Here is a 27,979-nt window from a genome sequence, read left to right on the forward strand (position 1 = left end):
TTTTTCCGAGGTTAGTGAAGGCAGCGCGGCTCGCCTGGCTGCCGAGCTGATCTTTGTGCGGAGCGGAGGATCTGAAGCTTCACAGCATAGCCGTCGCAGTTAGCAGCCGCCAGCAAGTACATTACAGACGAAAGACGGCGAAGGAATAGGTGTTGGGGCATTAATATCCATATAAACAACGGTTATATAGTGACATCGACGGCCTTAAAATGGTAAGAAGCTGTTTTTCATGTCGGTAACGCAGGCTAGTGGCGCTCTTTTTTCTCGTTATGAATCCAGCTAACGGCTAGCAGGCTAACGCTAAAGGGGGCTAGCGAGATGTTTTCCTGACTCATTATTGAGTAGCCCGAGTAGCTAGGCTGCCATTTTGCACCACCAAACACTGTCAGCTGGTTTAGGCTGCCGACTGCGTTTAACCAGCTCAGGAAACCTTATTTAGGTTAAATACACGTCGAGCTTCGTGTTTGGAAGCGGATTGAGGAGGAAGCGCGGTTCGAAAACGGGAATAGGATGTGAAGCGGCTAAGCTGGCAGTTCATCAAGCGCCAGCGACCCAAGCTAACCTTACTCGCAAGCTAACGCGGCTAAGCTAATGCTAGCGAGCAGGATTGCGTAGCACTGTTTCTCTCCATTCCCAGACTAACATGAGCTAATCTCACCAACTCGCTGCTCGTAATTTTACACCTCCGATTACCGGGACTGTTTATGCACCTGCCTAGCTGACATTACAGCAACTCTCTGTTAACAAATCGGCCCTCTTATCGCTTTGCATTGAAGGATAGTGATTTGAAGCAGCCAGATCAGGGCATTTTACTTATTCTTGCTTGCCAGTAGTTTGCCACAATCAAGTTTCTTTTCTTGGCCAGATGTTGTCAGCGATGTGTTCTCCATCTGCACTGAGGCATGATTGAATATCAGCCACATTAATATTAGCATCTGGAACTGGAAGTAAGTGCATCCCCAGTTGAAACAAGCATACATTTTGCAGTTGGTTTTATTACAGTACACATCTTTTAAGTAGGGCTGCACGGTATGCACTAAATTTCATACCAAACATCCCAATAGCAATACGATATGACTATGGGATCACACTTACTTGGGTGTAATAACAGTGAAATTAAGCATTCTTTATAAAAGCAGCATCATAATACCAACTGGATGTAAATGCAGTGACTTCATTAAGTATTTTATTGATCAGAACATACCAATCACTGTCTTAGGCTGCATTAAAATAGTAATATTAGAAAAATAAAACACTTAGCTCCAACTTCTGCTTTGATGATATGCTTCAATGATATTTTAAGTGTAATAACAGAAGATTTAGTATTCTTTAAAAACAAAAACAAAAAACAGCATAATAACACCAACAGGGCGCAGAAAATGCAGTGTCTTCACAAAGTATTTTATTGATCAGTACAGACCAATCACTGTCTTAGGCTAACCCTAACTCTAAATGTGATATTGTCCATACTGTTGCCTTCTTAGATACTAATATTGTGCATCTTCATGTTTGGATAATGATTTGATTACTGTATCTATATCTATATCTATATATCTATATCTATGTATATATACTGTTCAGCTCTACCTTTAAGTCTAAATCAGTCAGAGTTTGAGATACTAAGCATTCAAAAGGTGGCTGTCTGAATGTTGTTGTTTTTTTTTTTACTCTGTGAATTTATTTCTAATGTTTACATGCTGTTGGTATGAGTTGTAAACTTAGCGTCAAAAGAACTTGAAATACAATCCTGTACCAGGCTCAGTCTGATGGTGTCTGTTGAGTTTTGAGATTTCTTTTCTCAGTGGAAGCTTCAGTTTCCTTCAGTGTTGTGACTATTTTGGATTGAACATGTGGAGACATGTCTTGTCTTCCCAGAATCAATGCAATATGAGTGGGAGGCACTGTGTGTGCTTTATGTAGGCCATTGGGTGGGAGTATGTCGGTGGCTATGGCATTATGACATACATCTCTTGTTAAGATGCTAATTTTGAGTACATGGCATAAACAGCAGCAGACTGAGCCATCCTCTGTTACCTTTCTGTTTGAGACACAACAAAAGAAATGCCCGTTCTTCCCTGGTATGTCTGTTCAGCTGCAGTAGTGCCAGTTAATTCTTCAATTTGGCAAAAAATATGAGACTGCTAATTAATGAATCCATGATTAGTTGTACAGTTGTGAATTTTTACATGTTTCAGGTTTTCCAGCACTCACAGCAAGGATAAATGAGTGTTTCTCTGTAGTATGAAGGTGCCTAATTGTGAGTGTGAAGATGAAAGAGAGCAGGCAAGCACAGTTAACCTTCCCTGGATGAAGTTAAAAGAGGACTTGTAGTACCGTAGCACAGCCGTCAATACTTTACATTCAAAGCTTCCTGCCCTCTGGCTTTTCGAGGCTTATCCATATTTAAGGTAACGGGAAGTCTCTATTTATGGCGATTTCTTCAGAGATGTTTATACTATGGGGAGCACATGCGGTACCTGATATGCCCTTTTGCAACAGCCCTCAACTCCCTCGCACATGCCGAGTTAAGTAGACTGATCCTTTCTCTGCCGAACATCATGCTGGCATGTGTCTACAGAATCAGTGTGCTTTTCTGTTTGTGTTTGGCAGCGCAGAATGACTAGCGCTCCTTCCAGGGCAGCACTGTTGGCAAATCGACAATATGTAAACATTTTATTTTGATTTTTAACACCCACTGTGGCTGAAAATAGCTAGAAGTTGATACAAGATGCAGAAGGCGCAGTTTTTTCTTCAAATCGTCGAGACTAACAGTCACGTATCTCCCTCCAAAATGCATATGATCTGTTCAGGTGTCATTGCACAGCCCTACCTTTCCTTTTACCCTATCTGACCCATCCAGGTCTGTCTCCTTAACATGTACAGGACGTAGTGAGCTGATGACGCTGAGGGCTGTGATTGTAAAGTCAGTCTACAGGGGCTGAGAGCCTCTGCTTGGCTGCTCTTCTGAATGCTGAGCAGAGCAAAAGAAATCAAAAGCTGCTTACGCTAATGAAATGTCCTGCCTCGCGGCCTACCCGGCTCATGATGGTTTTGCATACACACATGCCTACACAGACACACACACACCTATGCAGGCAAGCCATAGGGTGAGGAAGAAGTCACCATTGCTGTGATTGAGATGCTGTCACTCCTGCTGATTTTTTCCCCCAAAATGGGATGCTATATTTAGTTCTCTGATTGAAGGAAGGGGATTAAATTCTAAAATTAATGTACAGCCATGTTAACGCTGTTGTTTTGTCTCTTCTCTATTTAGATTTGGCAATTCACAGTTGTGTACCTACATGTGCTTGCTTGTGTGTCTTGTCGCTTGCGTATTGTTTGTGTGTGTATTTAAATGTAGGGTATTAGGTTGGTGTGTCTGGCCAGGATACATGTTGACCAAGGTAATCAGATTTACCAGGCTGAGCTTTTTTTCCCACGAGCACTGCTCTCCCTCAGTCTTCCTCTCTCTCCCCACCACTCCCTGTGTCCTTCCCGTTTGGCAAATCGCTCTCACACACTTGACTCAGAGGCCGACAAACTCAGGTTCCTGGGTTGGTGTGATACACACCAAACTGTAAAGGCAGTGTAGATTGTATCAGGGTGGGAAAGAGCCACCAGACAAATGCTGGTAAATTATGGCTGCAGGTAACTAGTCATCATGTGAAGGTTTTATTGTGAAAATCTGGTGAAGTTTGAAGGTGGTGAATTTACAAACCAGCATACCACTATGGACAGCAGATAGGGTAAGACATGATTGGACCTTTTTCCTCATTCATCTGAGTTTCAGGTACAGTGTCATTGAACTATGGAACAATACATTTGAATTGTATATTGGCAAATAAACCCTCTAGTTGTACTGCTAACATTTATTTTGATGTCTTTGCTTTAAAAGACTCTGTTCCCAACCAGGCCATCTTCCACCCTTCTTTTGAGTTTTTAATAATATTTCTCTTATTTTTATTTATTTATTTACTAATTTATTTTTGTTGTTGATGGTACATGCCAACATTTTTTTTCCTGCTTCAGGACACGTAATCAGTCATTTTCTGAAATTAACCATTTTTTAAATTATTTTTGTAAACCGTCCCACAGGGAACAGAAGGCATTCATGTATGAATATTTGACAGCAAAATGTGAACAGGATGAAATACAGAAAAGGATAATCCTGGATTTTATGAACTTTTGAAGGGCATTTTTGCTCCATGGAAGTTGGTTTTCCATCCCTGGGAGGAACTACACTGTTGTAAACATAATGAAACCCACTGAAGTACTTGTTGACAGTCTGATTGCTGGTCTCTGGCCAAGAAATGCACAGAGGTTCCCTGAAGTGAGCACGTGGCACGGCTGTGACCTGTGAACCCGTGAAGGAGGCGCGTGCCGGAGGTGTCAGTGATGTTGTTAGCTGGCGTCAGGGGTTCCCATTTCAAAACAGACTTTCTAGAAACCGATTTCCCTTCTCACGAGCTGCCTGCAACCTGTTACGCCCGGTCACATAGCTGTGGAAGTGATAACGGGTCAGATACCGTGGCTGTGTCCATATGATGCCTTTTGGTTGGGAAATCTGATCCCAGTGCTGCTGTGAAGGGCACCTTTCTTACTTTCAGTGAATAGAGGCGTGAGAGAGACACTGAGAGGGAGATAGATATGAGAGAGAGAGAGACTCAACGCCCTACCTTCTGTGGTCCAATGGCTACACAGAGGTATTGTCTGCCCCAGTTGCCATGGCAACTGCCGGAGCACCTCAGGTAGGGCTGCCTCTCTGTGTTTTGTGAGGATCCACCAAAGAGGCGCGGGGGCTGAGGCAGGTCTGGAGTCTGGGCCGTGCCGTGTGGGATAAAGCTGGACTCTGCATCCATTTAGTTTCACACAACGAAGTGAGACAAACCAGCAGCTCAGGCCTGTGTGAGGCTGGGAAGTAAACACCAGACATCTCCTGGATTTAACACCACATAACTTCCCCGCTTGTGTCCGGAGGCCGATGCTCTTTTTTTCCCGACTGGATGAATTGGCAAGGCTTTGTTTTGCTTGGCTTCCAATGTTTTCAGTATTACTTTCTCAGTAAAGTCCCTACAGTAAGGCTGACCTATATGGTAAAAAAAAAATACAGTGCAATTATTTTGACAGATACTGATGGTGTTTTGCATCTCATATTTCATTTTCATTTGAAAAGCTAAAAAAATGTACATTTTCCTGGGGTCTGTGCCAAACAAAGCTATTTTTTTAACATGTGAAGAACACTATTTGTAGGGCAGGACATCTCTAGTGCCACAATACTTCATTTATAGACGGAGTCAAGGCCAACATCTTAAAAAAAAAAAAAGCTGCATGTGCATGTTTGCACCTGAAGTTTGGCTGTATTAAGCATCCTGATGCAGTGGGCAGGTACTTAGTATGTTCACATTTCATTTTTATCAAGCTTTTAGATCAGAAAAGGTTGTCGTGTGTATGGCTGCCAGATATCACCATTCAACCCACAAAGATGTGGAAATCTACTGGATTCTATCAGATTCAGAGCAACAGGAGGAAAAGGTGGCTGCAGGTGATATAGAGGGTCGACTGGACAGAGAAGAGAGTAAAAAAGCCAGGTGTCTGTAGTATGATTCTCTGCAATTTCTGTCATGTGTCCAAAATGCATGTACATCTGTCTACGTCATCCTTGTTTCCAAACTCTGAAGGGGTCTGTAAAGGTATGTTGTCACACTTTTTTACCATCATCCATCAAGTCAAGCGTCTCGTGTTTCAATTAATAGTTCAGCCATTCCCTGAACTGTGATGAGATGTCATGACATGGCAAACTGGCACGTTCTCTGAGATGTTTTTGTATTAAAGTATTTGCCAAACTGTGTATGTTTTGTTTTTATAATCACCTGTTACTGTGTCAGATAAGCCAGAATTGTGTGTTTTTTTTTTTTCTCTGGTTGTGATGACTGGTGTCCAGTTGGTGCCTGTTGGCTGACGATAGCAGCACATTTAGCTGCAGTGCTGTGGTCAGCCTGTCAGTCTGGAGGGAGGCAGGAATGGGGCGTGGAGTGGACGGCTGAGATTTGAGTGACTGATGAAAGTCTAATCTAAGTCTCCATGTGCTTCGAGTCTACTGCTGTGTCAAGGTTTTTCCTCTGCCTCACTGCGTCCCTTGGTTTATCATCCTTTGCCTGTGATGTTTCATATCGAAGTGAAAAACTACTGCAGTATCTGATCTGAGAAATGGCTGCCATACAGGAGTTTTTCCAAGATTGGTGCTTTATTTAACTTCAGCGTTTTGTGTCAATTTACTGTCGTCTTGAGTAAAATTCACATTGGGGATCATAAACCACTGCAAAAACTATTTTACACACAGAGGTTGGTCTCAGATTTTGCCATAAAAATTGGATTTATAAGTTTTTCTAGGTGATTTTAGATCATCAAATGCTCTCTCTTCCTCTCAAATCTGTCAGTGTGATGATTGTGCAATTTTGCTGCAAGCTTGTGAGAACAGGTAGGGACCGGGAATGTATGCCCCATTGGAAGCGTGTTTTCATAGTTTAATTTCTCCAGCTGGAAAAGTTTCTGACTGCTAACATCTAAATTTTATAGTGTAGCAAATGCATTTAAAATATAGTGGTGTTTACCTGGTTTTCACTTCTGTTGCATACTTTTTTTTTGTCTAGGTTTAGAATTTAAACTGGGATGCTTTGGCTGATATCTGTACCAAAATCAAATTTTAGCTCTTATGATATTATTTGGTCAGGCTTTATTGATAGACATAGTGTAGAATGTTGTGTTGTTTTGGCTTTGCAAGAGTAGTGTCACTAAAACATGGACCAGTAGTGCCAGGTGGCTGTAAACCAGTAACACCTGTGTGTGTGCGCGCGTGTGTGTACGATTCATATGTGTATGTCATATGCATATCTAAATATAGTAAGCGTAATATGGGTCAGCAGCATCATGCCATAAATACACGTACATGGCACAGACGTACAGCAGTAAAAGTGGCACAGCAGCATCACGCAGGCACAAAGAGACATAGAAAGCATTGGCTCAGTGTTTGGAGGTGGTGGCGGCGGCGTCAGGGTAACGTCAGCACTGGCAGGAAGTAAACAGAGCAGGTCCGTTCACTTCCTCCCCTCTCTCATTTACAGACCATCACACTGGGTCACATCCTGGCTTTCTGGTCCTTAATGGTGGCGAACGGGCAGAGACGGGGGCAGTAGCGCTTCTAAATATAGCCGTGCTGCCTGCATGTCAACAATAATGACCTCCGCCCCCCACCACCCCACCAACACACACACACACACACACTCAGTCTCTCAATTTCTCTTGTTTTCTCTTGAGCATTTTCTGTTTCACACGTCAGACCATGGTGCTTAGCCTAATTCTCAATTTTATATATCTGATATGTATATATATATGTACACACATGACATACAGTTCCTTTCCCAAAAAATAGAAATAAAAGGAAATAAAGTGACTTTTGGTCATAGGGTTAAATAAAGCCTTTCAAAATCAAAGCCCAGCCACGTGCTCCTGGGATTCAAAGGGTTAATGGCGTCTGCCTTCACATTTTGGCTGAATTCAGGCAGCACTCAAATTTGCTATTTGGCTTTCGTACCAGTGTTGTGTCTGGCTGTTTTCTATGCTAATGATGCTCAGCCACACTTGTGACAGTTGTCTCTCAGGTGAATGATGTAAGATTTAATTATTGCCATGGCAACGTTGACAAAGGATGACAAGACGCATGCAAGCTTTCATGCCTTGGGCTCTGATTTTTATTCCATATATGTCCGTGTGGTCCCGATAAGAATAGACAAAATGCAACTCCATGCAGCTTTTTGTTGTTTACACTGATTAGACAACACAAAGTGTGTCATATGGACAGTAAAAATTGGAGTTCTCCTATTTTCCATTGTTTTTTTTAGACTCTTTCCCTCTCTTTCTCCTTCCCTCTCTGTAACTTAAAAGTAGTTGACGCTGCAGGTTGGCATTCATTTACTTCCTTCTTGTGTCCTGACTGTGGGGATGAAATTACAGAGTTAGCTCTGCCAATTAGTCTTAATGATGTGGCTGTGTCATTAATGCCACTTTAAAGCCACGCCGTCTGAGGCCAGTTCCTCTTGGGATAGTGTTGCAGTCGTGACCTAACCCCCCTAATTCACACACACTACGCTTTAGTGTTTGTTCACGACCATTATCAGAGTTTTGGGAAGAATGCCAGTAATTGAGAGATTAAATTTTCAGCAACCGGTATGTGCTAATGTTTTTATTTATTGATTTATTTTAATTTTAAGTGCGACTGGTTCTCTTTTCTGAATAATGAATTCACTCATTAAAATAACAACTGGTGCGTTCTGGAGGCATGTTTAATCAAAAGAGGGACAGAAATGGGTGGGTGATTTGGTTATTGACTTGGAAAACTGAATGGAAGTCAGAAGTCAGTCATATTTCTACTCTCTAGCTATTTATTGTACAATTTTGCGAGCTTGTGCTTACCATCAAATATATATAGTCAGCAAAGTAAATGAGCCTGGCTTGTGGAGTTGTCAAGGATATTTACTTGTCTTACTTTTGCAGACTGAGATGTGTCAGTCGTGCAATCTGCCCGACAATTTGTGTATTGCCAGAATGTCTAAAAGCGTGGCCGTGTGGCCAGCAAGCCTGTCTGTTGCCAGAAGGACACAGGTTTGACCCCCACACTAGCTCATGTTTTTGTGTGGTTTCCTGTTAACGGCTCCTTGAGCAGGACAGTGAATCCTACCTGGTCCCTTATTGAAAGTCTGGATGAAAGATTTGGCTGATTGCCTATATGTAAACATTTTATTGGTTTCTAATGGCGGAGAAAAAACATTCAGCAGTGGCGTCCGGGTGGGACATCAGCTGCTGGAGGCTCTTTGACGGGACTGCGAGGGGAACTGAGGATGTTGTGAAGTGGACTAATCTGTCATTAGTTCTGTGACGTCAGGACCTGGCCAGCTTGCTGACCGCAGGACTCAGATAAACCCATACAGCCTGGTGAACTACTAACACTGTACCAGCTCCAGTGAGCAAACTGAGACGTTACGAGTTGACTTTTGATTTGGAGGTTTGAAATACATATGGAGGAACAGCAGGTTTTGCAGAGCTTCAGGGTTTATCGTCAGAAACGGAGATGCACATGATTAATTGGCCACTGACTGGAAACTTTGTGCGACTATGCTCCGCAAGACATTTCTGGCGCGAGGAGCTGTTATTAAGTGCAGTGATTGTGGTGGAAAAGTTTGCTGTGTGAGAACAAATCAAAGGACTTTGAGAATCATTGATTTAATTCACCACTCATTGACTCACCACCGTAGAGGTATTTTTTATGCAGACAGTTATTGTTAAGAGTTTGCACTTACATTTTATCTGGAAAAGAGAGATCTTTTGTTTAAGTACGGGGGAAAACTAAACCTATTATTTCTGCTGAAACTTTTAACTATAATTAAATAAAGTTTAATGTTAAAAAATACATATATATTACAGCTGTTAATGATGCTAAACTAATGAAAATCAGTTTTGGTATTGGTGTTTGCCAGAAAAATGCAACCAGTGCATCCCTACTCAGAAAGTACCATTAAAAGAGGATTCAACTGCATGTGTGAATCATAATGTTCTACCTTGACATTTTTCCCTTTCCTTGCCCTCTGCAGGTCATCTAGTGAGGAGTGCCCAGGCTTTTAGGTGGAGGCGTGGCAGACAGCGCCACCCAGGCCTGTGGAGGGGGACTGCATCCCATCTCAAAGCCAACGACTTGATTCTCGAAGGTCTAGTGCCGCTGCCAGATGGACTAGGCACTCTGAGAGCAGAGTGACTCAGGGCAGAACCAACCGCGGAGAGGAGCCGGGGGGGAGAGCGCTCACCGGAGCAGGAAAAGGGAGGGCATTGTTCAGTCGGGAGACAGGGAGAGGAGAGAAAGGTGTCAGGATGTCGTCCAACAGGACCCAGAACCCCCACGGACTGAAACAGATAGGGCTGGACCAGATCTGGGACGACCTGCGGGCTGGCATCCAGCAGGTCTACACACGGCAAAGCATGGCCAAGTCGCGCTACATGGAACTCTACACGTATCCCACATGCTATGAAATTTGGGGTCGGGGTTGATGCTGTGTGTTGTGGTGATGGTCTTGCATGCTGTGTGTATTTCCCATGTTAATATGCAAATTCTAGGCCTAAAGAAGAGAATACAGAGAGTTTATTTAATAGTTTTTTATCAGAGTGCTGTGTGCAGGTCTGGAAAGAAGTTTTTTTTGTTTTGTTTTGTTTTGTTTTGTTTTTGCTCACCAGCCGCATCAGCCTGTACTTCTCAACCTTTAGCAGCCACTTCCCCTTTTTTAACAAACAACTACCTTTGTGGTTACCTGCCTTAGTTTCAAGTGAAGTCGACACATTAACCACAGCTAACATTTACTCAAATTTTGCTTGTGGTTGGAGTTAATTTCCACCTGCGCTGTGTGTGGTATATGATAGTTGTAGCTCTACACTGCTATTACCTTGTTTCTAAGGCATTCTGCCGTGTTTGTTTAAAGCTGTGTATCCAGGTAATGAGCTATAGCCAAAGGACACAATAGGGCACAGTCCTGGTGCAAACAGAGAACCAACATTTTTTTTTTTACCTCACTTTAATAACATACTTTGTTGCTGTGCAGAATCCCAGATCAAATTTGAATCAAATTGCATGCAGGAGAAAGTATTTATTTACATCTTCAGTGCAATTTTTCACCAAGATGTTGTTTTCCAAGGTTTGTTCCACATTTACTGCAATATTAATCAATAGAATTGCAGTGTAATTGTCATTATCATGCAGCCCTGGTGTGGAGATTTACTGCTGTGTTAGTTATAGTGAATGTGGCTGACAGTTGTTGTAGCTTTCATGCTACTTTTAGGACATTGTGCTGGTGGCTGATTTCCCCTGGGTACCCTTCAAGCTAAATTAGATTGGGGGGAAGTGAGCAGCAACCCAAACACTGGTCAGTTTTTTGATGATTGGTAAGGTTGTCTAGTCCACCAGCAGGTATGCAAGGTAACAATCACCATCAACAGTAATTTTGTTAGTGCCAAAGTGAAGGTTGCTTGTGAATCTTGTGATTTAGGCACTGCGGCAGCAGGTGGGCAAAAAAGTAATTTTCCTGTCCTACATACACACACATACACACACACACACACACACACACACACACACACAAACACACAGACTCAATAAAACACACATTACGCAGGTGGATGTATGAAGAGCTCAAACAGCACACTCTGTTGTTCTGACAGCCTTTCTTCCTCTCCCTCAACCCTCCAGCCCTCAGTCTTTATAGCGGTATAGGTCGCCAATATTTACCTCTAGTGAAGCACTTAATGAATGCAGCCATATAAGCTGGAACCTGTTCATTCCCACCAGACGTGCACGGTTCACTTAACAAGACATTTTCGTGGCAACTTTTCCTGTGCAGTCAAGCAGAATTAACAGCGCTAATTTGAATTACATTTGGTGGCTGGCGTTTTAGCCCATTAGGGCCTTTTCAGCTCACACCCTTGCCCTTGGATTGCTGCTAGCTTGGCATAGTGATGAGCCAGACTTCATGAAGGAAAGAATAATCAGTTTTACATGACATTTTACATTTACGTAGTTAAAGACGCAAGAGCAGAATAAGTTTCAATTCCTAGAACATCTCACTCCTACAACAGTTTCAATACAAGCAAAAAAAAAAAAAATAGTGAGAAATGCAGTGTATCTTCTTATTGGTTGCTTGTCAAGGTGATCTATGTGATTAATTTTATTTTAACAAGTATTCAAGCTTAATCCCAGTTAATAATCGCACGTAAATCATTGACATCCAAAGCATGTCTGTGATGTACAGTGTCTGTGTTTATGCCTTAACTTGCCTCCTCCTCTCAGACATGTATATAACTATTGTACCAGTGTCCACCAGTCCAGCCAGGGCAGGGGCTCTGTGCCCCCTGCCAAGCCCTCCAAAAAGACCACCACTTCAGGAGGTGCCCAGTTTGTAGGCCTGGAGCTCTACAAGAGACTCAAGGAGTTCCTCAAGAACTACCTGACCAGCCTGCTCAAGGTGAGTCTGCACGTTTCAGCCGTCTCGATTCAGAAATGAATACCTTTTGACGAGCCACATGGGTTTTCTTTGTCTCATCAGCAAAGTTTGCATTATTTATAGATGTCATGGTCATGGAAATCCAGCCAAACCCAAAACCTCAAAACACACAAGTACAAGATACTGACTTGCTCGTTCTTATTCTAACTCTGCTTCCATATCCATTGTTTCTCCCACTTCTTCTTCCTCTTACACCATTGTTCTGTTCCCTGCTTTTATCCTTCCCTCCCTCCTTTGCTTCCATTGCCTCCAGGATGGAGAGGATCTGATGGATGAGTGCGTGTTGAAGTTTTACACTCAACAGTGGGAGGACTATCGTTTCTCCAGTAAGGTCCTCAACGGCATCTGCGCCTACCTCAACCGCCACTGGGTCAGACGGGAGTGTGACGAGGGACGCAAGGGCATCTACGAGATTTACTCTGTAAGCACGCAAGCCCTGCTGTCCACAGGGCACCACTTAAAAAAACAAAAAAAACAAAACAAAAAAAAACAGAAAAAACAAAATATATGTATTCATTTTTTAAGCTAGCAGAACTAAACAGATGCTTGTGGGCAGTGCCAGTTGCAGCGCCCTGTCATTGTCAAGCAACTGTAGAAAATCCATTTGAAGTGCGGTGCTGTTTTATTTGGAGGCTGAGTGTGGCTACAGTGCAGGAGGAGAGAAAAACTGAAGACACAATTTGGCATATTGAGGGTACAAAGTTGTACTGAAATACATCCTGTGCCCTTGTTTTGATTTATTGGAGCACCCGAGACAAATTAAAAGGATTGGTTTGGCTTTATTGACACGTGTAGTGTTGCTAATGATAAAGATGCATGGACATCGTTGCTGGAAGTGATTCCTGTGGCTGGAGTTGTGGTGAACTGTCGGAGTGAGCAGGAAGCCAAATGAATAGCAGTCAGCAGCTAATGGCTAACATTAGAAGCCATAAAAAATGAATTAAAATTGCTTAAACCGTTCACGACAATGATGTAATCCAATGCTTAACACTCCGATTAGACAAACAGTGTATTATGGCACTGAGTGATGTCAGTGTAGTACTGTACAAGTTGTCCCTCTTGGAAGCTCTTCTCCTAGCTGAACTGATGGGTGGAGTGATACGTAAACACATTGCAGTTCCATTCATCTGTCAGCAAAATAGTAATAAATCCAAACTATTTCTGTAATTGAGCAGGCATACTATACGAAACACGCTCTGTATTTGAAACAAAGCAGTGAGTTCCCAGGCTGATCAGTGACAAATAACCCTTGTGGTATCTTTTAATGTGGGACAGGAAAGCACCCACCTACAAATGACACTATAAAGCCAGTTTCCGATTGAACTGGTTTCTGAGATTGCGTAGGCATAATTTATGGTTCATTTTCGTGGCCTTTTGTTAACCTTCTCCACCTCTGCAACCCCCCCATCCCCATCCCTTCTCTTTTCTTTCAGCTGGCACTTGTAACCTGGAGGGAGTGTTTATTCAGACCCCTCAACAAACAGGTGGGTGTGACTCCAACAGACCTCCACATGGTAAATTCATCTACCAACTACAGTTTTTTATGTTTGTTTGTCCTCAAATGGAAAGAATAAAAACACAGTGATGTAAAATCTGAAAAAATAGACATCCTCGTTTTATTATCTTTTTTTTTACCTCAAGTCCATACTTTGTTCTTTTTTTGTCACCAGAAATTCAGTTTAATCGTTGTACAGATGAATATTCTTGGCAAACTAATCTGCTTGTCTTAACTCTGCAGGTGACAAACGCTGTACTGAAGCTGATAGAAAGAGAGAGGAACGGCGAGACCATCAACACCAGACTGATCAGCGGTGTCGTCCAGTCTTACGGTATTTACTCTGCGTCAACTCACATACACACAAACCAGGAGGCCAGGCCTATACCAGTGAATTGTTTTAGGAGCAGACTGTCTGTATTGAGATTTTAAAATTAACATCGATATGATAACCTTTTGTAATTCATTGTTTTGACACAGTTTTCAGTTGTAGTTGCCCAGTTTATTTATTTATAACAGTTTCCCTACAGTGTTGTAGAATGTAAATGTGGTTTTACATGTGTTACTGCTTTTGTATTGTGCTGAAGTAAGATTACACAGCTATTTTGGTATAATCATACTGCAATTTTACTTTCCATAGTTAATGATAGGATATTGTTAATATTGAAATCATGTTTCACTGTTGTTGTTTTTGAAATTATATTTGGGCCTGATTTGGAAATTTTTGTATTGATGCTGCTAATTAGTTGACATTTTGTTATTATTCACTGTTGATCCTTTTTCCATCGTCATGCCATAGATTTATCCTTGTCAGCTTAAACAGCGTTAATGAGATCAAGAGACACTTAAGACCTGACACCCAAACAAACTCTCTAAGTGAGGATGAACCGCTGCACCCATCTGGCAGCAGGAAAACTCAAAGATACATTATTGCCTTGTGAGATTCAGTTAAATGAATCTTACACTGTGCAGCAATTTGTACAAAGAAAGTAAAATTTCATTTCAGGTTTTACTGACTGTTTCTACGTCCCTGTGGTAACTGATTGGCTGATATCCAGTATTTAATGAAACTCCAGTATTGTCCTGATGTATTGGTCTAAACCTAATTAAAACATTTAATTTAATTTAAAACTCCTGTGGGAATTGAACATAGTTGAGATTGTTGCCAAAGTGGGTTAAAAGAATTTAGTTTGTCAAATCACAAAGACACATAATCATACTCAGTAATTGTGAACCTGTAATCTGTTAAAATAATTTGGATTATCCTGCAGTCCAGGCCTGAAGATGTCCCCACATGAACCTGCGAGTCAGATTAGCACCCGGACCAGCAGTTTGTAATGAGTGTTTGTGAATCGTCCCTGTAATGGATGAGGACTGACGGTGTGTCGTGTTGTTTCATCTCTCCTGCTCCCTCCCTCTCAGTTGAGCTGGGCCTGAACGAGGAGGACGCCTTCGCCAAAGGCCCCACGCTGTCCGTGTACAAGGAGTACTTTGAATGTCAGTTCCTCACCGACACAGAGCGCTTCTACACCCGGGAGAGCACAGAGTTCCTCCAGCAGAACCCCGTCACCGAGTACATGAAGAAGGTAGGCGGCAACAGCGATTGTTTGGTAGAGTGGCCATCGACTCACACTCGACACATTCTGGAAACTACACAGAGGAGAGAGAATAACGCCATGCACCTTACACCACCAACAGCAGATCTGTATTAAAGCCAGGAAAGAACACTTTTTAGCTCGCAATAATCTGGAGAAATCTGAAGTAGTTTTTGTGTCAAATTGTTTACCATCCACACTGTTGCTCCATAACGTTCTCTAAAAGTTTTCCAGCCCCACAAAAACACTGAAATCATATGTTATTAATCCTTCTGTTTTCCGTGTTTTAGATGCCAGGCTACAATGCAAAAGTGGAGTTTTTTAAAATGTATTCACTTGGGGGAGTGTTCTCAGAAAGTCAATTCTTACTGGTGGACAGAAACCCAATTTTATTGTGGATAGAAGGGCAGAATGGAGAAACAAAGATGCATCTTGAAATTTCTCTGGATTTCTGTGAACGTGGCCTTAGTGTAGTCTACAGTGGTTGGTAAATCCCCAGATTTACCTGTCATTGCACTGTTTCATCAGCCAGCTTGATTTTTAAGGTAAAACAAAAAGAAAAGATTGATGATTATTTTGTTATCTGCCACAGTCACTGGAAGTGCAGACAGGTAGACAACTGAGATTTACTTAGGTTGTAATTCTTCATCCTAGAGATGAGAGTTTATCATGTTAGACATGAGAGAAATAAAAAAAAGGAGGACTGAACATATTGAAGGATAAGTGTCTGTATAATCCAAATGCAGAGCTCCTGTTGGCTTGAAAGATTTCTCACCATGTTGACAGATTCAGTTTACAGACATTTGCACTTATATATTTATATCTGTAGTAAATCAGTATGTTTGAACCATGTTTACCTGTCTGTGGTTACCTGTCAGGCGGAGGCCCGTCTGCTGGAGGAGCAGCGGCGTGTCCAGGTTTACCTCCACGAATCCACCCAGGACGAGCTGGCCAGGAAGTGTGAGCAGGTCCTGATAGAGAAACACCTGGAGATCTTCCACACCGAGTTCCAGAACCTGCTGGACGCCGACAAGAACGAAGGTGAGCCCGCGTTTTCGTCTGTGTCATTTGTGCAAAGCTCTTATTATCCACAGAGGCTGAACAGCAGCAGAATGAACTCAGATTCCTCGCATACCAACATACAAGCCAGCGGTAGTAAAATTGTCTGATGCAAGAAACATTCCAGTGTCCCTACGATGATCATTGTTTTAGAGCAGAGGGCCAGGTAAAGAAAGGAGAAAAGGTGTAGTTTATTCAGTAATTTGTAAACAACATGAGCGGTTTCGCTAGAAGTGGAGGAGGATGTCAGTTCAGGAAGAGGATCATGTGATTTGGGGGGAAGAGTGGGACGTCATGTTTGTTCAAGAGATTACTTGTTATTTTCACATTAGCTGGGTTTCCATCCCAGTGCTTGTGAGAGTTATGATGCAGAGAATTGGAAAGACAGACAGAATGGAAAGATACATGTGGATTTTGTATTTTTTACAGGGTTTTATAAGGAGTTTATAATTTCAACAGTTTTTTTTTCATTTGTATCATGTATGGAAAGATTCACATCTAGAGAAACATATGTGAAGAAATACTCTTTAAAAAAACAATCATCGTGTTTGGTGTGTAGCGCTGTAGCATAAAGACTCCATTTTTAGAGATGTGAAGAAACTTGTCTACTTTGGATAAAATGTGCTAAATAGTCAACTAGTCACACCGTCTAACTGCTGTTAACCCTGTTGTCGTCCCTGCTGTCAGACCTGGGTCGGATGTACAACCTGGTGTCACGGATCACCGACGGCCTGGGCGAACTGAAGAAGCTCCTAGAGACTCACATCCACAACCAGGGCCTGGCCGCCATCGAGAAGTGTGGAGAGGCTGCGCTCAATGTACGCCGCGGTTTAGTAACACCTGGGACACAAATAAATGTCTCTTTTGCATCCACTCACACCACTTTTTCACCTCGACAGCAGTTCACACCACTGGACTTTACCATGTGAATTAAAATGAAGCCACAAATACAAACTTTTAACTTCATTGTATGGATGTAAGTCATTGTTTTGGAGCCTGGGAAAGTGTGGAAGAAAAAAAGTCTAGACTCTTTACAGTAAAGGGAACAATGTTGCGTAGGATTTAGCGGCATCTAGTGGTCACAAGGCAGAATGCAACAAAACACCAGTACCCTCCCCACCCCTCCACTTTCAAAACTGCCCCCCTCCCTTCCCCGAGGCTACGGAGGTCTGCTGAGTCTGTCTCTTTCAACAACAGTACATTAAATCGTCTAAGTTATTTAACCTGCAAAACACTTTATGTTAACTTACACATAAGAACATTAGCTGTGGCGATATGATACCCTTGTATATCCCCATATAATTATATAATGCCTGCAAGTTGGTGTTTAAGCGTCTACGTTTAAAATTAAACTAAATTTTTCATTTCAGTATGATCCCTGTGGTATTATCATCACTGAGTATTAGCTATAATTTATTTTATAGTGTTTTTTTTTTTTTTTTTTTTTTTAAACACTAATATTTAAAACGCATTGGTGATTTTTTTTGTTTGTATTTTACCTGTTGTCTGTATGTCTTTTGGGTGTGGTTTTTATATAAGCCAGTACCGGTTTCTACCACACCCTCACATGTACTTTGACATTTCCTTCATGTGTTTTGTCTTTTTTTTGCTCACCTGCTCTTGCCGTGGTGTAGATACGATCCACCGTGAACACAACCGCAAGCAAAACAAACTTCTTTTGGTAGCAATTCCAGCAATTTGCTCTCACCCGGCGTGTTAATTCCACCCGCCTCCACCAGCCACTTGAAAGAGACAAACTCGTTTGTCACAAAGTATATCTTGAGATGGTTTGTCCTGTCTGAGCTGCTTTACAAATGTGGCAGAGCAACACTGCAGCTCACCTAAAACCAATACCCGTGCTTATGTAGATTAAAAAGACGCTACGATTCTATTACATCACTATTACATCCCGTTTCTGCCTTTGACTCAGTTTTAATCCTACACACTGTACCACTAACATGAGTGTTTGTTTATGCAGCCGCTGTTTGGCACATGCCTGAAATGTGGGAAAAGCAGGAAATGTACACACTGAGCAAGCTGTAGGAGCTGAGTGATGTGTAACCAGAAATCTGTCTTGTGTCCCCCGCCAGGACCCCAAGGTGTACGTCCAGACCACCCTGGACGTCCACAAGAAGTACAACGCCTTGGTCATGTCGGCCTTCAACAACGACGCCGGCTTCGTGGCCGCCCTCGACAAGGTCAGCAGTCTGGGAATAAACTTTGAACATGACAAGCTGAAGACGCTCAGGCTCGCTTCAGCACCCAGCGTCTGACTGGGACCAGGAGTTTGGGGAAGACAGAAAGTCTCTTTCCCTTTTTAGTTTTCTGTTTTGTTTTCCTAGCATGTCTCTCGCAGCTGATACTTTAGTTTCTCGCACGATTTACTCAACTTCAACACTTATCACTGTTGGTTTGTTGATCAAGGAATTGAAGTTTATGCTGCTGTTAGAGGTCAGAGCTGACGCCTGAAATCATGCAGAAAATGCTGCTTTAGTTGTCGCTGTTGATTCTTTATGCTTCTTGTAGTTTAAGGATAAACTGTGACGTGTTTGAGTGTGTTTTGATCCTGCTCTCTTCTCTCAGGCTTGTGGACGTTTCATCAACAACAACGCCGTCACCAAGATGGCCCAGTCCTCCAGCAAATCACCTGAACTACTGGCCAGATACTGTGACTCTCTGCTTAAGAAGAGGTGTGTGTGTGTGTGTGTGTGGGTTTTCAAAATGCAAACATTAATTGGGGTTATGATAAGCTGCTATTAATTGAGTGTGAAAAACTGATCTATTTAATGTGTGTTGTGTAGTTCCAAAAATCCAGAGGAGGCAGAGCTTGAGGACACACTCAACCAAGTGGTAAGACACTTTGACTTTGACTGCTTTATTTTTCAGCGTTTCGCTCTATAATACTGTTTAAAATTCACACAAAGAAAATCTAAAAAACAAACAAAAAAACTGTATTAAAGACGTGGAAGCTTGCTCTTTACTGTTTTTATAAGATTATCCTCCAGATGACCTTGATAATAATCATACGCTCCATTCTCATCATTGTGCTCTTTTGCTGGCATGTAAGCACAAACAGGGCAGCTGTGACTCGGCAGACCACTTCTTTTAATGTTTAATTATGTATTATTTATCCACTCTGGTAGGAAAAAAAAATCTGCAACAGAGGTGACTAGTGTAATTAGTAAACTTCAGCCTTTTTAGCTCATTTGTATTCTTGCAGCTCCATGCATTTTTACACAGCGGTAACTGAACTGGGACTGTACTGCTGAGGATGGCATTGGTAACCTGGTCATGTCCTTAAAAACATTGAATTACATTGAATTTACATTGAATTTTGCAAATATCAGGCCTTAAAAGCCATTAAAAAGTCCTAAATTGGAATTTGTGAGGACTTAATTTCAGCTTCACACTTTTTATCTATTTTTGTTTAACCATGTATATCTGTGTACTTCTTGTAGAGTAACTCAGCTCACTTTATACTTACGTCTGTGTGTGTGTGTGTGTGTGTGTGTGTGTGTGTGTGTGTGTGTGTGTGTCTGTCTTCCTCTCTCAGATGGTTGTGTTCAAGTACATCGAGGACAAAGACGTTTTCCAGAAGTTCTACGCTAAGATGCTCGCCAAACGTCTCGTCCACCAGAACAGCGCCAGTGATGACGCAGAGGCCAGCATGATCTCCAAACTGAAGGTCTGCACTCACACACACACACACACAGTCAGCCCGCTCTCACCATACATGCTGACAGTAAACCACAACTAAAGACGCAGAAGCTCAGGGAAAGAAACCTTTTTAGCCGGTAAAACCCCAAATTAGCCGTCACTGTTGAATATTTTATCAGTGAGCTCCAAGTTAGAATAAAACAGGACCTTAAAATCTCGGCTGCTCTCCAAAGTAGCTCGTCAGATAAACAAATGTATCAGGCAAAATGTACAAACACTGGTGGTAATTTGCCACTCAGGCGGTCGGGTCTGTTCTGGCTGTTAGGGTTGGTATTTAAAGCTGTTTATACGATACTTTTATGGAAATGTTTATTGATATATTCTTTTTTCCTGTTCAGGAAATGTAGAACCCAGAGAAATATTCTTCATATGTATATGTTTCTGCTTATTGTCTTTTTCTACTGCAGACTCTGATGGATTCCTGTCAGTGGAATCAAATCTGGTTCCAGCAGAGTAAAAAGGACCCATGTTCCTAAATTTCCTCTGTTATTATCAGTATATAATATCCTCCTCCCCTACTTTTGTTTTATTTGCTGTTTCTGTGAGACATAGTCACTAAACTTGGACTTTTATACATATGACTTTTATATAGTTTTTGTATTTTTGTTTAATGTAAGCAGAGCACAAAGTCAGATTCCTTCTGTGTGGAAACTGATTGTGATTCTGCTCGTTGTCACGTCTGCAGCCTCATCACTGACATGTAAGATGTTTTAAGATAATAATTTCTTTTTGGTCCAGGAGTCCTGCAGCTTCGTGCCGCCCTCTTAAAAAGATAAAGAAAAACAGAATTACCTCTTTTCTTGAACACTTAAATTTGTTAGACCCTTGACTCCCTGCTGATGTTGGCACTGCGTTTGTTATCTGAAACACCGGGGGTCACACAATTCTTCGAATATAATTAAATGTTAAGAGATGTTTTCTAGTCATTGAAAGTCAGGGAATTTGATCATTTCTCTGGAGAACTTGGGAAATATCAGGGAATTTTTACAAACTGGTCCCGCTGCAGGATGATGGCAGGATGTTTTCAGCTGGGTTTCTCCACAGACAAACGCATTTAAAGATAAAAATGTAAAACATTCTGGTTTCTCTGTTGTGATTCCGATTCTCCCAGACGACTCGATTTAATCTGAATTTGGACTGAACGCCGTGTCTTCGTCTCTGGTCTCTGTCCTCCCACAGCAAGCCTGCGGGTTCGAGTACACGTCCAAACTGCAGCGCATGTTCCAGGACATCGGCGTCAGCAAGGACCTCAACGAACAGTTTAAGAAGCACCTGACAAACTCCGAGCCGCTGGACTGTGAGTTACCACACACACACACACACACACACACCTCACATCTTAATGTTATTTTCAGGTCAGATGAGTGAAGTGACATAGAAAGAAAAAAACCTTCCAAGAACCAAAAGGACTGATGGGATATGTGTGTGTGTGTGTGTGTGTGTGTGTGTGTGTGTGTGTGTGTGTGTGTGTGTTCACATTCACAGTGGACTTCAGTATCCAGGTTTTGAGCTCCGGCTCTTGGCCGTTCCAACAGTCCTGCACCTTCGCTCTGCCCTCTGAGGTAAGACACAGACACACGTCTGTATGTATTTACAGAAAAACAACAACACTTCAATTCCCCATGAAATGACATCACATGACCTCTGCTTCCTGTAAAACAGAGTATCTGAAACAGTGACATCATCCTCCACTAGTGGGTGTTAATTAAAATTTCAACCATGGAAACTTTCACAAAACTTCATCCACCTCATCCCTTCAAAATAAAAGTGTTTCTCTGCACCATGTCCCGCCCAACATCCTGTTTCAACAGGAACTGTGTAACACCAAGAAAGTAGATTTCATGGGGTCTTTATGTTTTATGTGATTCTGTGTTTTTCAGATCAGTTGAATTTAAGGGTGTAATGATTGATTAATTGCATAAAAGAAATAAATGACCTCATCAGAACCCGGTGTCGTAGTTTTTGCTCAACCCACCAATGAGGGGCTGAGGACTGATGGCGCATTATGACCTCTCCTTACACATTCAGTTGAAGTATAAGGATGCATGATAAACGTGTTGCCATCAGTCTGAGATGATACACACAGTCTGGAAAACATCAGCTGACATGTCTGGAAACGTGTGTAGTTTTAAAAATGGACGGTGTGTGGGGAAAGCCTGACGTTAAGACCAGCTCTTGTCGCCTCTCTGCAGCTGGAGCGGAGCTACCAGCGCTTCACGGCTTTCTACGCCAGCAGGCACAGCGGCAGGAAGCTCACCTGGCTCTACCACCTGTCCAAAGGAGAGCTGGTCACCAACTGCTTCAAGAACAGGTACGCAGCTCACAGGCAGGGGGCGCCGTTCCCTCGGCCAGCTGCGGCACAGTTTTACGATGATGAGCTACTTAAGAGACTTTTTACTGTCTGCTCTTACCGGCTGCTGCTCGGCTGGATGGAGTGAACTCTGCTGATTTGTCCTGTTTATTTTATTATGAGCTTTTATTGTGTGTGTGGACGGTAAAGCCCAGAGTGCACCTGCGCTCGCTTTATGGCACAACGAGGCTTTGGATCGGCTCGGCTGCCGTCACCAGGCTCCGTGCCAGCTTCCTCAGACGTTTCACTGCCACTCAGGATGAAGCATCAGATCAGTTTCACCATTTAAACAACAGTGGAGGAAAATAAATGATCAGTTTTTACTAGAAATATGACACGTGGAGCTGATGAGAGTCTTTCAAGGCTCTTTATGACGAATCGCTCTGAGTTTGACTGACACAGACCTGTTTAGTAGGGAGAGATGATTCCTGTCAGTTTGTGTGTGTGTGTGTGTGTGTGTGTGTTGAACTGAGCCCATCGTTGTGTTGGTGTGTTTCCAGGTACACACTGCAGGCCTCCACCTTCCAGATGGCCATCCTGCTGCAGTACAACACGGAGGACATGTACACCGTCCACCAGCTCACCGAAAGCACACAGATCAAAACTGTAAGCAGGAGAAAACACACACACACACACACACACACACACTCTGTTCTCTCTCACTGTCTGAGGAATTGTTTAAAAATGTAACTCCTGCCATTTTGAAGGGAAAGGAGATTCCTGTTCATCCAAAATGAGAGATATCGAAGTTAAATTATTGCACTGAGTAGAATCTGGACCTTGTTTGTGAAACTGAATTATGAAAACTTGAGGTCATATTTTTTGCTTTCTTACCGGATTTAGTGTTTTTCTCCTCACTCTCAAAGTTTTTCTTTCCCTTTTTCCAGCTGTGGAAGATGTTTGGACAAACGAATGATTTGTAAACTAAACGGTTTCCTTTTGATTTTTTTTTTTTTCCCAGGACATTCTGGTTCAGGTTCTGCAGATCTTGTTGAAATCCAAGCTGCTGGTGAGTGACACAGAAAAAAAAGAAAAAAAAAAAAAACCTCTTCTTGTTCCGTAACCTTTTATAATCTGATGGTTTGATTTTCATGACTACTTTATCATGTTATGTGGTTTTTGGACTTGTTTGTAGATTCTTGAAAGAATCATGAATCTATAAACACGTCCAGTTGCCCTCGACTGAACTCTCCTTGGATGATTAGTTTAGTCCTCTACAAGTTTTTGTGTCATTTATTAACACAGAATTCAAGCCAGGAGCACAGCTGTGTATTACACCCAGAGATTCATGCTTTTTTTTGGCGTCGTGTTTGCGTCAGTGTGTGTTGTGTCTGTCTCCACACTGGCCACTAGAGGGCGTTAGAGCACAGTGGTATATCGATATGGTCCATTTGGGTTTGTTGAGCCACCAGACCTTCTGAAAACGCTGCTCTGTTTCTTACTTGTGTCAAGGTGATGTCAAGAGATGTGAAATTACTCGTCAGCCGGTTGCCGTGGCGATAAATCACTGAACTCACGTCACTGTTTTAACGCAAGCAGCTCATTTTCCGACTGTTAAATCAAATCAAATCAAATCAAATTTATTTCTATAGCCCTTTACAATAACCATAAGGGACCCGAAGTGCTTTACAACTAAGTCATAAAAACAGTTCATAAAAGCAATACATGAAAAACAATACGTAAGAAAAACAGTGCATAAAACAATCAACAGGAAAGTGCTATGGTGCTGCAGGTTGACTTAAGCCGACCAGAAGTGCATAAAATGGAGCAGAAAAAAAAAAAAACAAGTGAATCTAAAACAAAGCTACGCTACTTGTAATTAAAATGCCAATCTAAAAAAGTGGGTCTTCAGCTTTGATTTAAAAAGGCCGAGTTCAGTAGTGGTCCTTTTTATTTTGCTCGTGATAAAATTGGCCAGAAATGCCGGTTGTTTTCATCGGGTTTGTCCATTTCTGAGCCCGAGATCTTGTTTGTTTATGGCCGTTCAGTCACTGCAGCGTGGAGCACGGCCTTCTGGGTGAGGATCTGTTCATTTATACAGAAAAATAACATTTTGTGAAGATGGATTTCCTCACAGGGATCAGCAGATGTTCCTCTTCAGGGCAGATGTTGATCTCAGTTGGTTGTCGCTGAGCTTTCTAATGACATCACCGGCCAACAGCCAATCACGTTCAGCCGTTGCCTGTCGGTGAAACACACCAGACATCAGAGTGAGCGCTGAGTTCTTCCTCACTGCAGTGTGTGTGTGTGTGTGTGCCTGGCAGGTTCTGGAGGATGAGAACGCCAACGTGGACGAGGTGGAGTTCAAGCCAGACACCCTGATCAAGCTTTTCCTCGGATACAAGAAGTGAGAGACGCTTTCATTTGTTTGTTTGTTTGTTGGTTTGTTGTTTTCATTTTCCCGCCTCCTGCACGGCCTGGAAAAGTTTGGAATAGGATTTTGGTCCTTTCCTTTCCTTCCTGTTTGAGTTTCTTCAGGTGATTGTTTTCATCCTGATCCTGCAGTGAGTATGGAGCTCCGCTGCTCCCTGACTCTGCACAGTTGGTTAATAAAGTTTTTCTTTGCTGTTGCGGCTGCAGTAAGAAGCTGCGGGTGAACATCAACGTGCCCATGAAGACGGAGCAGAAGCAGGAGCAGGAGACGACACACAAGAACATCGAGGAGGATCGCAAACTCCTCATCCAGGTGAGGAGAACCCGTCCTGAGAGTCACCGGACAGGAGCTCCTGCTTTGCTTTGAGCCAAAATTCAACTACTCTCTCTATCTTTTCATTTTCGTGCCAAATAACGTCAAAGAGTCCAGATAAGCTCTTTTCAGTGGATTAATTTCCATAAAGTTTTCTGGAATGTTTTCATGTAGGAAGCAGGTGAAGACACTGACCTGCTGACGGCTGATATTTAATGAAAAAGCAGATATTAATAACCAAGCGTCCATTTCTCTACCAACTCAGATACAGCAGTGAAAATCCTTGTTAGATTTGGCTTTACGGTGTCAGTGTGAGTCTGTCAGTGGAGGTCAAACCGCCCGTTGCCAATAGCAACACTGAATGATTCACCAAGAATCAATACATGTCAAATAAATAAATACATACATACTGTTGTCACACACACGTATAGTGAGACAAACTGAAACCAGCTCCTCTCTTGTGATGTGACTTCCTGTTTTGAACCTGTACTAATGAACTGTGTGTGTGTGTGTGTGTGTGTGTGTGTGTGTGTGTGTGTGTGTGTGTGTGTGTGTGTGTGTGTGTGTGTGTGTGTGTGTGTGTGTGTGTGTAGGCTGCCATCGTGAGGATCATGAAGATGAGGAAGGTCCTGAAACACCAGCAGCTCCTGGCTGAAGTCCTGAACCAGCTCTCCTCCCGATTCAAACCCCGAGTCCCTGTCATTAAGGTAACACACACACACACACACACACACACAGAGCAGTTCCTTTTCCTCCTTGGGTCTCATTGTTACGCATCATTTAGTTGTATTTATTTTTAATTTCATGACCACACAGCTTCCTCTGTGTTTGGCTGATGATTCGTGTCTGTCGCTGTTTGAGTTCCAGTCCAGGTTCAGGTCGAGGTTCTGGAGCTAAAGATCTTTTTTGGGGTTTTTTTTGTTTGTTTTTTTTTTTTAAATCACCTTATAATTGTTCCTCTCAGTACATTTGTACAACACTTGTAGTTTCAGACAGCAGTGAGACTGAGTGACAGCTCCACATCGTCTCGAGCGGCGGTGCTGCATGAATCCAGAGGAAACACTGGACTTCAGTGCAAATTTGACTTTTTTTGACATTTCTGAAACACAAATGATTAAATCAAAGACCCAGGTGTTGTAGTCCTGTATAACCATATTAATAAATTAATAACAGCGTTGGTAGTGGAGTATTAAAATGACCTCACATGACGTCCTGTAAAACAGAGCATCTTAAACAGTGACATCATTCTGCTCCAGTGGGTGGAAATTAAAATTTAAACTCATAAAACCTTCACAAATATTTAAACATCTTCTCTCACCCACTTCATCCCTTCAAAATAAAATCATGCTTTGCTCCCAAACTGATATCCTAACTTCCTGTTTCAACAGGAACTGCATAAAATCAAGAAAGTAAGAGACCATTTCATGTGGTTTTTAAAACTGATGTGGAGTCTCAGAGGGAAATTGTCAGGCTGCTGATAAAAGATGAGAAACAAATCTGGTTCGATAGTTTTGTTCCTCAAATAAAGATACAAGCCTGATGATGTGTCCAAGTTAGAGCTTCAGAAGATGTATTAAAAACCTAATTTTGATCAGAAGATGTTAGTTATTTTTAACCCTTTGGAAACCCATGGTTGGCCTTTTACTTTGAAAGATTTTTAGTTTACTTTTTTTTCACATTTGTTTTTTTTTACTCACAATTTTTTGTTTTTCAGGGTTTTGTGTAATTTTGGTTCTTGTAATTCAAAATATAAGACTGTAAATGATTAGAAATGTAGTGTTATTGTCATTTTGTGTCATTTTATGCACATATTCTGGTCATTCTCGTGTATTTTTATACTTATTTTTTTGTTAATGTTTTTTTTTACTTTTGGGGATAACAAACAAAAAAAATAGTTGAGGTTCTAAAGGCTCTTTAGATGATGGTGCAGTCCAAATGATTTCCTCAGCGCTCCTTCTGTTTATTTCTTACGTTCCTGATCTGATGATGCTGATGATGTTGTTGCTCTGTGTCTCCCTCTTGTGGCCAGAAATGCATCGACATCCTGATAGAGAAGGAGTACCTGGAGCGAGTGGACGGCGAGAAGGACACGTACAGCTACCTGGCCTGAGCATCGCCCTCTCCCACCTGCTGGCTCTTTTCATTTGATTTTTATTTGTTTTTTTTTTTTTTTATGTCTGAGTAAAATAAAGTGTGGATCCCTCTGACTGGCGGAGATGTTGTGCGTGTGTGTGAGTATCGCAGCCACGTTGACATGGCGACCAGGGGGGCTGAACTCTGACCCCATTTCCCCCCTTTTTCTTCCTCCTCCTCTTCCTCACTTCAGTGATGAAGGAAATCGTACGACCACACACACACACACACACCTCCCTGTTTAGACCAGAAAACCCCTGTAAACACTCGCCCGTCCTTTGGAAACAATGCATCTCCAGGACTGAAATACACATACACGCACACGTACACACACAGACACACACACACACACATACACACTCTCTCTCTCCCATGTTTTCATAATGTAAATAAGAAGCGCAGACTTTTACGAGGGGCAAAAACAAAGGAAAAAAGTGTACTCCTCCCTCTTGACATAGTGCAAACATAATGAATTAGCCTACAGCCAATCAGAGGAGAACCGCATCCAAGGGTTTCTGCATGCTACTGCCTACCTGCATCACAGTGACGGGAAAATTCAAATAATAAAAAAAAAAAAAGATTAAAAAAAAAAAAAGAATATTAATAAAGTCACTGTGCCACTGATGCAGTCCACCATATGACGACACGAATGAAATCAACAACGCTGGTCCTGTAATTTATGTATGCGACTAAAGTGAAGCAGCAGCGGGGAGCTGGTTGGATCATGCAGGTCACCTGTACCATTACTGCGAGGTGGACATTTGTATAGTGTGGTTCATTTTCTAAATGTGTGAGAAATAAAAAACAGTAAAGATTTCTCTAAACGCTCGCCTCTCCTCAGACTCTTTA

The 27,979-nt window shown here is 42.1% G+C and overlaps 1 protein-coding gene across 2 annotated transcripts; it reads left to right on the forward strand.

Annotated features, from left to right (window-relative positions):
* The first annotated feature begins 31 nt into the window (after positions 1-31).
* On the forward strand, positions 32-27,954 carry LOC115378757 (cullin-1). Of its 2 annotated transcripts, XM_030079237.1 has the most exons (23): positions 32-212; positions 866-947; positions 9,645-10,058; positions 11,882-12,056; positions 12,349-12,516; positions 13,529-13,579; positions 13,834-13,924; positions 15,013-15,176; positions 16,064-16,226; positions 16,932-17,062; positions 18,335-18,442; positions 18,828-18,934; positions 19,046-19,094; positions 19,798-19,929; positions 21,141-21,258; positions 21,447-21,523; positions 22,154-22,272; positions 22,812-22,917; positions 23,273-23,320; positions 24,576-24,658; positions 24,892-24,997; positions 25,591-25,704; positions 27,027-27,954. In XM_030079237.1, exons 3-23 carry the CDS (start codon positions 9,919-9,921, stop codon positions 27,105-27,107), a joined length of 2,331 nt encoding a protein of 776 aa, XP_029935097.1. In that variant the 5' UTR covers positions 32-212; positions 866-947; positions 9,645-9,918; the 3' UTR covers positions 27,108-27,954. The 2 variants fall into 2 exon arrangements, with proteins under 2 accessions (XP_029935097.1, XP_029935096.1); XM_030079236.1 differs by lacking the exon at positions 866-947.
* The last annotated feature ends 25 nt before the right edge of the window (positions 27,955-27,979 follow it).

Source organism: Myripristis murdjan, chromosome 20, assembly GCF_902150065.1.
Source record: "Myripristis murdjan chromosome 20, fMyrMur1.1, whole genome shotgun sequence".
NCBI classification, from domain to species: Eukaryota; Metazoa; Chordata; class Actinopteri; order Holocentriformes; family Holocentridae; genus Myripristis; species Myripristis murdjan.